This window comes from Epinephelus fuscoguttatus, linkage group LG9 (assembly GCF_011397635.1).
Source record: "Epinephelus fuscoguttatus linkage group LG9, E.fuscoguttatus.final_Chr_v1".
In the NCBI taxonomy this organism is placed as follows: domain Eukaryota; kingdom Metazoa; phylum Chordata; class Actinopteri; order Perciformes; family Serranidae; genus Epinephelus; species Epinephelus fuscoguttatus.
The window spans coordinates 9,146,682-9,160,862 of NC_064760.1; the positions used below are offsets into that span (position 1 = coordinate 9,146,682).

Sequence of the window (14,181 nt, forward strand, 5' to 3'; positions counted from 1 at the left end):
AGTTCAGTTTATTAAAAGAAATTCATCCTATAGATTCAACAACCTGTCTTCTCCAAAATATTAATTATTCAGGAACTACAAATACCAATCGTGTTTTTAAGGAGACTTGAATTGATGTTAGTTATTTCAAATCATTTACACCTACGTGCTGTATGGTATCAGTATCTTCTTGTGACTTGTGTAGAAAAACACTCAAATTATCTATTAATTAGGCAGCTGGAATTGTAAGCAATGATTGTATATGTAATGAATTCACTTGTCTATACTTCTGGTTGTCGTGGACCACTGACGTCTTTGAAATTATTGACAACAGATGCAGATAAAGTAAAATCAGATTGGTTTCTTAACACATTAATTGTTAGAAAATGTGAAAAGATCATGAACTACATATAGTACTGTTAACTAAGTGTTTTGCACCATTTCATGTTCAGGATTTTTTGGGCAGGCCGGATATCATGGCTCAATGATGCACTGACACCATCCTTATCAAAACCCTGGCCCAAAACTAAAAAGTATAGCATATAACATCAGTGCCTCTCCTGCTCAATCGTGAATTGCAACATTTACTTGCCTCAGCCAACAGTTTGCTAGCCAGCGAAATATCCCCTCAAAAATACATATGTTTAAAAAACAACCACCCAGACTCAACCTTCAAACCACCAACTTTATGCATCATAGCAGTGTTTCCCACACATTCATTTGTTTGTGGCACACTGCCATTATAAGTGCATTTGCTGCCACGTTTAGATGTTTTTGGAGCTGCTCTGGGCACAGACAGAGCAGCAGAGTGCCAAGCACAGTGAAAGCAAAATTTAACCGCTCTTTAAGTCATATATTTTAAGTAGGGATGCACCGAAATGAAAATCTGTAGCCGAAGCCGAATAATATTAAACACTTGGCCGAATACCGAGTACCGAATACCGAATATCGTTGTTTAGTTTTTCATTAGTTTTTGCAGATGAACCCCCTCCAGATTAGTGTTGTCACGGTGCCAAAATTGGATCCCACTGTACGATACCAATGAAAATATCATGGTTCTGAGTAGTATCACGATACCACAGCGATAATGAGGCAGATGTGCCTTTTGTCATTTATAAAAAGATAAATCACTTTTCTGTTTTAGGCTACATCAATGATATTTCAATGGAATAAATTACTTATTGACTTATTCATACTTCAAAAACAGCATCAATGAGTGATGAACACAGGGGGGATCAAAATAAAATAAATAAATAAAATAAGAATCAACCAGCCACCCTCCTCTCCTGACAAGTCCCTTCATAAGTAAAGAACAGTCCCTAAAGTACGGTGAGGTTTGTGGGCCGTGAACGGGCGTTTCTCCTGTGACACATCACATACCTGTGTTCGGCTGGCTCGGCTGTTCAGGTACTTCTGGGCAGTCATGACGCCAAGAAGAGGATATTATTGGAGCCGACTTACGGTGGTGGCCGTATTTGACAGGAATGCATTACTGTCTGTGTCTGTGACCCCTGTTCAACCCACAATCGGTGGGATTCGCCTTTCGTTTCTGCTGCTGGTTGAAATCTGTAGGCTGCTCGCACAGCGTGCTGAATGATTTAAGCCTATTTTGCTCGCTCAAAACTATTTTTAGTCGCAAATGCGAGTGCAGTGACGGGCGGATCGCCACACTGCCGACATTTTACTCGGCCCGTCACGGCACGCTGTTTGATTGTGTTATCAAAACACGCCACTATTATTCGGCCTTGCTTTTAACTTATTCCACCGAATACCGAATGTGTGTTTTTTTGCAATATTCGGCCGAATATATTTGGTTACCGAATATTCAGTGCATCCCTAATTTTAAGTGTTGTCCATAGTGTTACAACATACTTTAGGTGGAACGGCTGTGTTCCTATGGAAACCACACAGCCCTCCGTCCAGTGCTGGGTCTAACCAGCCAAAGACAGTTTGCTTTCACTCGCAGCAGCTGCTCCTCCAATTCATCAATCTAATCAGATCAGCGCAGATTGAATCGACCGCATACTAATAGCAAGGAAGACTTGAGTGTGATAATCAAACAGTTGTTCCTCAATTCTCTGTCCTGCGACCCGAAATCAACAAACTACTGCTGTAGAAAAAGTAAAACTCATGAAGAGTTCCGCCTGCGCTGCACAAACCTGAATCCAGAAAGAGGACATAAAATTAGTACACAGGGAGACACAGAAAAAAAAAAAAGAATTTGCCCATCCAGCTGCATCCCGCAACCTCCATGTTGCATCACTTTGTGTAAGACTGACAGAGAAAGGGGAAGAGAGGGTGGAAGGTCAACCTAATCCATGTTCCATCCATTTTCTAGTAATCTTACCTAAACCTGCGTGACCTGCATTGACTGCTTCGCCCTGTAACTGCAATACATTAATGTTGCTGCCATATTGGACCATACAAGACTGGTTTTCAGCAAAGCTTCCCTGTGTTTCAGAGCAAAGAATACTGCCTATTATTATTATTTTTTACCATTTTGCAATCTAATCTTACACATTTATTTCATTCACATATGGCTGGGTCGTTAATACAACATTTATGTCTGTGGTGTGACAAACACATATTTATCTTTGCTTTACCCAGACCTTAATATAATTTGTCATTTTTGTCATCAAGTTGTATTTTTGTCTGTGATTCCCTTTCCCCTGCTGAGTCCTGTCTCTTTTGCAGCTGCTGCCCACGTGAGTAAAGTTTCAGTTTACAGTTTGCTGTCAGTAATTGCTCCAAAACTTGGCTCTGGCTCTGGCACTGGAATGTAATTCCCCGTGAGGACATCCCAGCAGCTTGACATTTACTCAGCAAGTGACATCTTCCTAGTCATTGTGTCTTGCTTTATGACAGAGTGAAGTTGATCTCACTATTAATGAATCCCCTAAAAATAGCCCTGCATGTGATGACTCCCGAGGGAGGCTGCTCACTGAGCGATGTGTGGGTTACAGGAGGCAGAGGTTGTGTTTGTCTGTAAGTGACTAATTGCACACTTGTTTTTGTCTCTGAGAGTGAGAGATTGAGTTCATGTATTTGTGTCAGCAGTAGGTGACTGTGAGGTGTCTCACTACAATTAGCTGTTACCTCCCAAGAGCTGCGAAAAACACAGTTTAGTGAAGTCAAAGTGTCAAATGTCAGTTATTTTAGGTTATTAAGGGATATTTAAATCAGACAGTTACAGAAAGGATAAGGAGAGTTACAATGCTGGCAGTGATCTTTCTAGTTTCTAACTTTACATGTATGTAAAAAGAGTGTGTGCACAGATAGATGGCATGTCTATTTATTTATTTATTTGTGTGTAGTATTGCACGCAAGTGTGGCTCCTGAGCTAATATAAGCTGCATAGCACCCTGCAGATTCAAAACTGTGTGTACGCACAAAGAAAGAAATGTGCACTCCTTCATTTCATCAGATTTATGAAACCACACGTACACATGTTTGTTTTACTAATCTCCATCATCATCGTTATTATTAAACATCAAAAAGGATGATTTATTCAAAGCCCTATGTTTAAACTGACTTTACAAAGTGCTTCACAATTCAGGATTAAATAAATCGGTCATTAAAAGGGAGATAATGGCTCAAATGTAAATATAATTATGCTGAAATTCATCAACCATTAATAGTTTAAAGTTAACATTATATATGTGCCTTTGATTAAAATTTTACAGAACACTTTGCAGCCTGCAAAAATAATAGCACAATCAGTAAAACTGGAAAACAGCCTTACAACGTTACCTGTCTATCAACTTAAAATCAATCTCATCCCTACAATATCACCTCTCACCATCTCAGCTAAAATCATGTGTCCACTGGGTCTCACTGCATATTCTTCCCTTATAAATACCAGTTAATATGGTGTATGCATTGTTTATACATCTCGCCCCTGGTGCTGGCTCTTCACTGTAATAACAAGTGGACCAGTGATGAAAAATTGTTTCTGCTCATTAATTGGGTCACTTAATTAATAATTTAGCAGAATTCTGTGCTAATATCTTTTGTCACATAAATAACAGTGGAATTACTGTGAGCCTTTTATCCCTCTGAAAGCCCACACAGTCTATTAAAACCAAACTCAAACACAATGACTGACAGATGACCCGCCTCCCAAAGAGGTTGTGTGTTTAGAAGAACTGTCCCAAGGCAGAAGCGAACTAAAAACTTCGTAAATGTTCATGTTTTTGTCGCACTGCTCTCTGATTCACTCTGATTTTGCTCTTGAGGTTATGAATTGACATGACGTGGTACCACTCACCTCTCTATCAACTCTAAAACACGAAGCTGCAACACCAGGAGGGTAAACAGACATTGGAAAGAAATATATAAAAAAATATGCGACAGACAGTGGTTTGTGGACATTAAAATGTGACCAGAAAGTTGAGTTTACCGACATGTTTGTTAATATGTAGTTTAAGGTGGGAATATCATGTCACTGAGCACAGCCTGGAGGCATAAAGAAAGCTGGTCCTATTTCAAGGTAGAGTTTGTTAGTCTGATCAAAATCACTCTGACTTGAAGGGCAGTGTGTAAAGATCTTGTTTAATTCAGAGTATCCTACACTGTTCCTTAGAAAGTATGCATCATGTTGCGTCTGTCTCTTCAGCTTTATATGTAAATGTAAAATCCTCAGATCCTGAATTTGTTTATGCAGTTGATTGTGAAACAGCTTTTTACCGTTCTACCTCTTTTTCTTGTTTTTATTTTTCCCGATGGCAAACGCTGACTGTTGTGTCGCTGTGTGTTGATTGGTAACTTTTATGTACAGTAAAATCATATGTATTACCTCCAACATCCCATTACACCGTGTCCTAATTGGATGCAATGCAAGCAAGTGTGAGCAACTAAATCTGTTTGATTGCGTTGTTTTCTATTTGACTGTCCTAACTGCCCGCAAGCGCCCGTTTTGAGCTGAACTTTTGTTGGACTCCACATTTAACGAGGATAGGCTGATTCACGAGGTTTAAACGAGGAATTACCAACAGGACACCTCCTTATTTTACTACAAAAACCTAAATACGTTGGCATCTGGCTGGAGGGAGATCACCAGGAAGATGAGTGTCTGGTAAGAATTGTGTGGGATGCTAGCAAACAAGCTTGTTTTACAAAGTGGAGATGGAGGTATGATGTAGTATGGGTGCTACAACAGTGATGACAATGAAGTTACCTGTGATAGTATTATTGTGAGTATGAATAATAAGGAAGTACGTACTCACACATCTTTTCAGTGATTACTCTGAGACCACAGCTGGTAGGTCAGTGGATCGTTGACATGACGTGACAGAGTTCCATATTTAATGGATTTAGTGTGGACAGAGAGCATCAGATGTAATGTGATGCAGCACTGTAGTCTGATGCTCGTATCCAGTTAGGACACGAGCTGTGTCTCAATTTAGGGGCTACAGCCTTTGAAGGCTGCATTTGAGGACAGATTGTGTCACATTGGCGTGACCAAGGCCGTCCCTTTTCAAAGGCTCCTTCAAATGCAGCCGAGAAATGCAGCCTTCTGTCCCAGAATATGGAGGACGCAACGGATGTATCCTTTGTATCCTTTTGCTGGTGATGCAACTGGGAAATCCTATGCAGAGCAGACGTCCCATTTCAGAGACCGTTCGGTTTGGCTGATGCGGTCTTCAAAGGATATGGCCAACGTCGACCACGAAGGCCGCGTCTTTCAAAGGCTGCAGCCCCTGAACTGAGACACAGCTGCTATTCTATTTGCTAGGAGGACATTTTGGAATCTGGGGGTGCAACAACATATCTGAGAATATCTATCAAAATTCTGTATGAGAGAGTTTTTCTATCACAATGTTTTTGTTAGCTCTAATCGTTTTTTAAGCTTGTGTTTTTGGCACTTCGTCCTTAGTTGATAGTAAGTGAAGTCGTGAAGGGTGACAGGAGACTTTGAGAGTGAGAGACATTCAAGAAATATCACCAGCCGCAGTCAGGCTAGAGATGGTGTGGTATGCATCTTACGCCCTGTGTTAATGTCTCAGACAGATAAAATCTCATTTGAAGACAGACTCCTGAAATCTAAACTGACTGACTGAGATTCAAAGTGCAGGCTGCTCAGTGCTCAGTTCACTGCTGCCTGCATTATCATTAATTAGACCCCATATGATTAGCATGAATTACTAAGCCCATAATGTTGGGACCTTTTGTGTTAATAGTGTTGGACACCCAGCGACTGAAATAGACTGCTGAAATGCATGCTGGGTAACAGCATGAGGCAGAGGTCTTCCACTTGGCCGGAACGGAGGGAACTATCTTCTATCTGTCATTTTATCATTATAAACCTGTGCATGTGGAATCAGAGCTGATTAGTAGAGACTGAAATAGCTCCTGCTGTTCTTTTAATAATGTACGGTGTGGCCTTTCTTTAGCTGGCAGGCACGATGCAACATGCCATTTTATGGCACACTGCATGTATTTATGCATGAGCTAAGACATGATACGTTAGTAACACATAAATACACATGGGCTGGCGGTGAGACGGATGTAACCACTGAGAAGTGTTGAGGAGCTGTTGTTCATCACAAGTACCACAGCACCTGTGATCACATTCAAAAGGATTAACAGAGAACAAATATGCTTTGCGTCGGGGTCCTGCATCAACCTGTTGGGGTTCTTTTTATAGTAATGAACGGCTCGTTGTACATTATCCCGCTTATTACACGGCTGCTTACTAAAGAAATCAATAATTTAACACAAAATATGAATGTAAAAATGATTTTATTGCTTCCGTTAAGTGTCTATGATCAAGACTGTTTACAGCAACAATTTGTTTTTTTAGAGATAATCAACCATAAAATGCCGCCATTGACCAATCAGAATTAAGTATTCAACAAAGCTGTGTAATAATGAGATGTTTTCCCTTTTTGTTCATATGGAAGTTCAGTGGTAGCCTGGTGAGACCATCCTGATGGTGTCAGCTCAGTATTCTTTTTAGCTATCTGTATCAGTCTGGACTCTGTCCTGCCCCAAATGCTTTCCAGAAATTCCAATCCGATCAGAGCCATTCAGGGATCTGCACTGTAGTTGACTGTAAGCAGCCAGTCAGGGATGGAGCGGCAGTTGGTGACGTAAAATGCAGGCCACAGATTGCAGATCCGTAATGGTGGCTCCCCAAGCAACAAGCGCTAACTCTAATGTTAGTAAACACAGCAATAAGTGAAGTTATCTCAGAAATAGGGTCAATAGCAACAATTAAAGAAGAATATGAGTATGCACTTGCTGAGCTTCTCAGAGGGAAATACGTTTTTGTCATTCTTCTGGCTTGATTTGGCCAAAGCTTGATTTATCCACTGGTTCTGTCAGGCTGTTCTGTTAGGCTGATTGGCTGAAAGAGTTTGTCTTTCAAGGTGAGCACTCCTGCCGCCTAAAAGTGTTAAGGGCTGCACAGAGTCCAGACTGATACAGAGATCAAAGCATAATCATCACAGCTCACATCATCAGGATGGTCTTACCAGGCTGTTTAAATGGATCATTTGCCAAGGCTTTGCACAGTTCATCTGGAAACACATTTTTTTCGCCTCGCTATATTTGTGGGTTTTATTTTTCAGTGCTGTGTCTCTCCGATGTCTGCTGTTTACGTTCTGACAGCTTGTCGCTACCTTTTGATAAAGCCCCAATCTCACCTGAGTGCTGTGGGGATACACGCCCATAAACATCCAAAACACAGAAAAAAAAGAAAATAAAGGCAGAGGGCAGGGCCAATAGATACACCGTGACACACCTGTAGTGGAACATAAGTGATGATTAAGAGGAATTATTTCTGTATGAGTCTATACATTGTTTTTTTTTAAAATCCTGCATAGTATAACTTTAAGTTATACTTCAACCAGTCTTTATAAATTCATGCTGTGCAGCCAAACATTGTTCAAAACGGCAGACGTTTATTTTAAAATAGTGTAGAGCCTGAAGCTTCAAAATACGTCATGCTGAATTTTTGATGAAAAGTATAATAATGTATGGAAATTATTCAAAAGATGTTCATAATATTTCCATTTGATGTAACAGTGCAGCCATAAAACACACAGGGTCTTGAGTTTGAATATTTCACCCTGAGTGAACATAAATCAGCTTCAATAAACAATGAAAACAAGCTGATTCAGAAGGTAATAAACTGTCAGACAGTGTGGAATAAATGGAGTTTTCAACCTTCAAGCTACTTAAGGGGAATCAAAATGTATTCGTATACAGTAGATCCTAATACAATGTTTATTAATATGCACCAAATAAAAAACAAAGACTAAATATATATACTATTTTAGGTGAGTTGGGTTATTTAAGTTCAGCACTGCAGGCTTCATCAGACCAAACATAACCGTAACAAGGCTGCAGACGTTCACTCATTATTACCGCATCATCACTAACACCATTATAACAATTCCAATCCATCTCACTCTAAACTTGAGTCTAAATGGCTGTTTTGTGGAGGAGGATGTAATCTGTGATGCTTACACACTTCACTTTGATTTTCCACTACTGCTAACATGTTTTCTGATGGTGCACTGAAACACTTTTGTTTCTTTCAATCACCTTTTCTTGGTCTGTGCCAAGTCTCATAGCTGTGGAAGAAATGAGTCTAATGTAATTACATGGCACAGTAATTTGAGGACTTGTAATTAATGCAGGCTTGTAAATCAGTTTAAATTTATTTAGATTTCAAGATTCATTCACCTTACTTAACCTGGTGAATGTAATAATGCAACTGCACTAATCAGAGTGTTGCCTTAATCTGGTTCTGGAGAAATTATTAGTGTTTATGTAAATATACTGATTGAATCTACAAAATCTTGTCATCATATTTATCCTGACAAAGCTGAGCCCAATTTTCTGCCTCTAGTACAAAACAGAGTACTGAAACTGAACTCTGTCCCGAACTTGCTGTCATGTCAGCTGTGTGTTTGGTAGATTTGATCACACGCTGACAACAAGCCTGTCCATGTTACCAAGACAGCGCAATTGTAGCCAGAGCATGTGAGCAGGAGTGTACATTTTCAGCATGACTGGCAGCCGTGTGAATCAAATCCCCACAGCACTTCTCTAACCCAGTGAATATTACTCATTCACGTTTACAACCATGACTTTTTGGCAGCTCCTGTGGGACTTGACCCTGACACCTTCAGAGAAATGGCCGATGCTAGAGTGAGATTTTCTTCTCATCTCCTGCTCTGATTCTGTCACATAAATCCCAGGAAAAATTGTATCATTATAAAGGTATTGCACTGACTACATCCAGACACTTTAATGAGAATGATTAACTTTTGGGTACATTTAATTAGTCATAATACAGCAAAAATCTCTTTGACTGTGTTTATTGTTTTTAAGACTTTGTATGATGACAATATTTTTCAGTGTAAATGGATTTCCAAAGTTAAAAATATTCTTGATGATTGTGGTTTATCGGACTTATGGCATGACACTGGACGGATGAACCCTAAGTATTTAAAATTAATGATTGAACGTAGATTATCTGATATGGAATTACAGAGATGGCATGAGAAATTGTGACCCTTTATATGATAGTTATAAATTGTTTAAAACTGATTTCACTTTTGAACCTTATCTGATTATGTTAAGACCTGCCGAAAGAGTTTGTTTGTCTAAGTTTCGGTGTGGAAATCATAAGTTACCCATCTCTGAGCGCAGGTACGACCGTGAAAATGTCCCCCGGAAATGTACTCTTTGTTTGACTGGCAATCAAGGAGACGAATATCATTATGTACTTGTGGGTTCTTTTTTTAACAAAGAGAGAAGAGAGTTGGTCGGACAGTTCTATAGAGCAAATCCAAATATTTATAAGTTTCAAAAGTTAATGTTATCTCAAAAAGTAAAGGTCTTGTCAAATTTGTTGAAACTTTTAAAGAAAATCTTGAATAGTTTCCCTTGATTTGCTTTGACCTGTATGTATGTACACAAATTCTGTTCTATTTATTTTGCTGTGCATTGGCTGCCACCTGTCCTGATTTGTTAATGTTATTTTTTGTTGTCTGCCCCTTATACCCCGGGGAGGGGTCAAAAGGAATAAATGAAATGAAATGAAATGAAATTAAGATAGAAATACCATAAGAAATGTTTCAGCGCCTCTCCACTGGAGCCCCCTCAACTGTATAGTGTTCTACTGATCTGACTCCAATATGTGAAGGCAGCCCTATATTTCTGTTTGTAAATTTATACATATCCTGACCCTGTGCTGGACAGTTACGATAAAGACCCCTTTACAGTCAGTAAACAGTATGACATTTTTTTGGAGGGCAAGGCTTAGCTGGAGGCAAAACAGTTCTCCACAGACATTAGATAGCGGCAGCAAGCAAGTTCTGTTGGCTTGTTTGGAGGAAGACAATGGAGCAAGATGACGCAAGTAGTGAATTCAGAAATACTCATTCTGAGTGCCTTTGCGCACTCTGGCACAAACTGGACCGTTCGTAAATTCGGCGCGCTATCAGAGTGGTAGAGCGCACTCTTGGCACCCTGACTGTGGAGACGGAGCAGCAGAGCGCCGAGCAAGTGAATATGTGATAAATTATAAGGAAATCCAAGGAAAGTAAAACACAGTCCTGTCTGAAGTGTAGAGCAGAAACACTACAACATTTACTGCTTACTATTAGAAATATGTTGCCAGAATAATGTAAGGCAAATAATTCATGTATTACCATGCAGAGTGGCTGGTTGTTTATTGTCAGGTGTGCTGTATGCCCTACACTTTATCACCGAGTGTCCAGGCTTGGTAAATATAATTTTGTTTTGGGCGCATTTACTCTCCTCTCTCATCCTTTTAGCCATTTTATTGTCCTCACCCTTACCTGGGTGTCTTTTACCCCTCTTAATCCGATTTTAACACTACTTGGAAAATAAATATCACCCCTGCCACTCCTCAGTGCCTCGCTGTCAGCTTTCTAGTGGCGGTAAAAAGCAGTCTGTGCCTGGGCTCGGTACTCATTCCTCTCTTGCCTGTAATTGCTTCATTAGAGCCTCTGCAGCGTCTCTGCCTGGTAGCTGGGGAGATTTAATAAGAGCTCTGAGGATGCTCTCAGACTCTTGCGTCTGGGCTTCTAGGATATTGCCTTGGAATTTCTAATAGCCGGGCTTCGTTCCAACGAAGACAGAAAGTCAAAGAACATCAAACTAAGTACACTCCTGGATCCCTTCAGTCCGAGCACAAGAGGCAAACGCAGCTCTCCCAAGCCTTTTGTACTGTGGCTACATCCCCAGCGGCTACTCCTTGTACCGCTGAGACTATAAAGCAGAGTGGAGAGTGGATTGAGTTTCCCGTGGTCCATTTTCTGAGAGATGAGTTTCAGTGAGATGATGTAATAACCTCATAGAAGCACAAAGTAAACTTCAGGCTTTACTCCCAAACATTTTCAGCCCACTCCTCCCAAGTTTTCCATTATTGTGTGCAATTCGAGCTGCAATCTCATCACTTACTTCACAGAGGATAAAGTCTTAAAGGATAGGTTCCCCAGGTCAAGTCTCCACATGAACACTATAATAGGCATTGCTTGCTGTAATCACTCATTCAGTTCATACTGGCCATTAAGAGCAGTAATCCTAATGCACTTCAAATAAAGGTGATGGAAAAAAAAAATCCAGTTTTGTGTGGTGCAAAAATGTATTCCAAAGCTTATCAGAAGTTAATAGGTGGCTTTAGCAGTTTGATTTAAACAAATCTTCTAAAGTAACTGACTTTTTAACGTAAAATTACCATCCTCAATAGCAATATAGGTGGATTATGAACTTGGCTGCTCTGAAGATGCTCTGTTGTTACCTTTCAATGTACAGAAAACTATGGCTCTGTCTGAAATCACTCACTACTCACTACATAGTCCACTCTCTAATGAGAGACAGAAGCGCTCTCTACAAGTCTGTTTCGACTTTGTTTCTTCATCTGAATGCAGAGTTTCTTTTTATTTGGAATATCCACTCCTGAAACTTTTCTTGGATACGGTTTTTCTGCCATAGCTTAGCATAGTCATTCCTGCCCCCTTTAGCTCTGGCTTGTTGACGTAAAACACATCACTTCTGGTGCATCAGCACGGGAAAGTTACCACAGACACCCAAAACTCAAGTGAACTGCAAAACAGAGATTTTTTCCTGGTGGCGACAGGCTCATTCAGAATTATGTAAACTCATTTAGCAAGGGCTTAAATGTAAGGGATGTTCATTTATATGTGAAAGTCCCGCACTACAGCTTTAAGATCTCCAGTAATGAATGTGAAAGTTCAACAAAGTGATGACTTATCCTACAGTTATGATGCTACATTGCCCTACCTTCCTTGAATGCTTGTAACTTTTCATGCATGAAAACTCTTATTTTTTGTGTGTCTACTGTGAAAATGAGCAAAACACTGTCAAGCAAGTCTGATGATTTGGATTTGGATTGATTAGTATGATTAGAAATGATAGAAAAGAAAAGATCCATGTAGAAACATTTACAGTGTAGTCAATCCACCAATCTCTGATTCAGTTTCCATCATGTGCAATTCAACTTTCTGCAGTTTCACTCTCTTTGCTTCTACTTCTCATTGGCCATGATGTCGGCTCTGCAGTATTAAGAACATTTACCCTAAAGAACTGTAGGATAAATGAAAAATATTGAAAGCATCTGAAGTCATGACCTCCCTGCTGGCCTGCAGCTGCCTGTTTTCATGTATAAAATATGTATGAGAGGTCTGAGTATCCGGAGAACCATACCAAGACCAGAAATAGCTGGAGGTACTATCTATTAAATTCCTAGATTACTACAATTAATCACAGTTACTACAGTTTGAAACATTGGAAATGTAGGAATTAATTCTAGTGCTGGATTCACTGCATTTCCCACTGGATAAAAATCATGAGCCAAGTGCTTAAAATGTGCATGTTAAATGGCGAAATGACAGCTGGAGCGGTAATATAATAAACCCTGAAGGCAGATGCAGTAAGTATTATAATTATTATATAAGGAAGCCAAGGAGAATAGTAAGGTGTAGATGAAATTGTCCTGTAGCCCTCTTTTGAACCATGTGAGTCATATAGAATAACTATGATTGTAGGGTATGTTGTGGATTTGAGAGTCGTTTGTTAGTATGTTAGCACTGACACGAATGAAGAATTTCCTCCACAGTAAATTAAATCTTTCAGTGTGAATCTCCTGCGGATTATAACGACCATTGCTTAGCCTGAACACAAGTATGAAGGGTGCTGCCACATAATATCTACAGTAGGAATTTACTATATATAGCAAACAGCATGGGGGATGGGGAAAGATGATGACCGTGTGTGTATGTGCATGCGTTTGTGTGTGTAACAGACTCAGTGACCAGTGGTGCATGCGTGTGCTGTGTGTTTTTGCCTGAATGTGTGTGCATGAGTACAACATAGATGACTGAGGTGTAGTTTGCATTTAATTCCAGTGTCTGTGTGCACGCACCAAAAAATACACGTCTGCTTGCAAGCTGTTATCCCCATGCGTGTGTGTCATGTGTGTATATGCATGTGTCATACTCACGTGATGACCAGTGAGGTGGAGAAGAGCAGCGTTCCCAACAGGCCTCGTCGGCAGTCCGCGTTCTTCCTCTGGCGTTGGTGCATCTCGCCACCGCAGTTGTCACAGCAGCGGCACATGCAGAAGAAAAGGCCGACTATCGGCACCAGAATGGTGAAGAGCAGGCCGACTGCTGCACAAACCAGGAAGCCTATCTCGTAGTAGATGGCCTGGGGTCAGCGAGGGGGAGGAATGAAATGAAGAATGAGGGACAATTTATTTACGAGACATAATACAGAAAGGAGACGAACATTGAATGAGATGAAGAAAGAAAAGGAGGATCAGAGGTGGGAAGTGAAAAAGAGAGATGAAACAATGAGAGGGGAAAATGGGATGGGGATTGCAAACAGAATTGGATCAGGAGAGGTGAGCAGATGAGTTGGGGAGCGAGGGAGAGAAGAAAGGATAGATTAATAATGGCGTAAAGGAGAAAAAGGGAGGACACACACAAGGAGGCAGAGGATAAAATGAGCAACAAATCTAAAAATATCTGGTAGGATCCCACCGCTGGAAATTCTCTCTGTACTCTTTGTCCAAAAGGGATTTGTGGATAAACAATAAACACACTGCGTAACACTACTCACTGCTGGTGAATGCTCTCTTTCTAATTCTTAAATACTACGAGCCAATTCAGTATTTCATTCCGTAACTACAAGATTACA

General features: G+C 40.2%; 1 protein-coding gene and 1 long non-coding RNA gene across 12 annotated transcripts in view; one reads left to right on the forward strand and one right to left on the reverse strand.

Annotated features, from left to right (window-relative positions):
- prom1a (prominin 1a) overlaps window positions 1-14,181 on the reverse strand; it is a 108,931-nt gene that overhangs the window by 46,730 nt on the left and 48,020 nt on the right. For all 11 annotated transcript variants that reach the window (XR_007449988.1, XR_007449986.1, XR_007449987.1 and 8 more), the window contains exon 3: window positions 13,484-13,689. Coding sequence is in view for 2 of the 11 variants with exons in the window: in XM_049585114.1 (XP_049441071.1) it covers window positions 13,484-13,689 (206 nt within the window). In the remaining 9 variants the exon portion in view is untranslated. The remainder of the gene's footprint in view (window positions 1-13,483; window positions 13,690-14,181) is intronic.
- The window catches only part of LOC125894056 (uncharacterized), a 92,885-nt gene that overhangs the window by 28,888 nt on the left and 49,816 nt on the right, over window positions 1-14,181 (forward strand). The gene's annotated exons all lie outside the window — the stretch shown is intronic.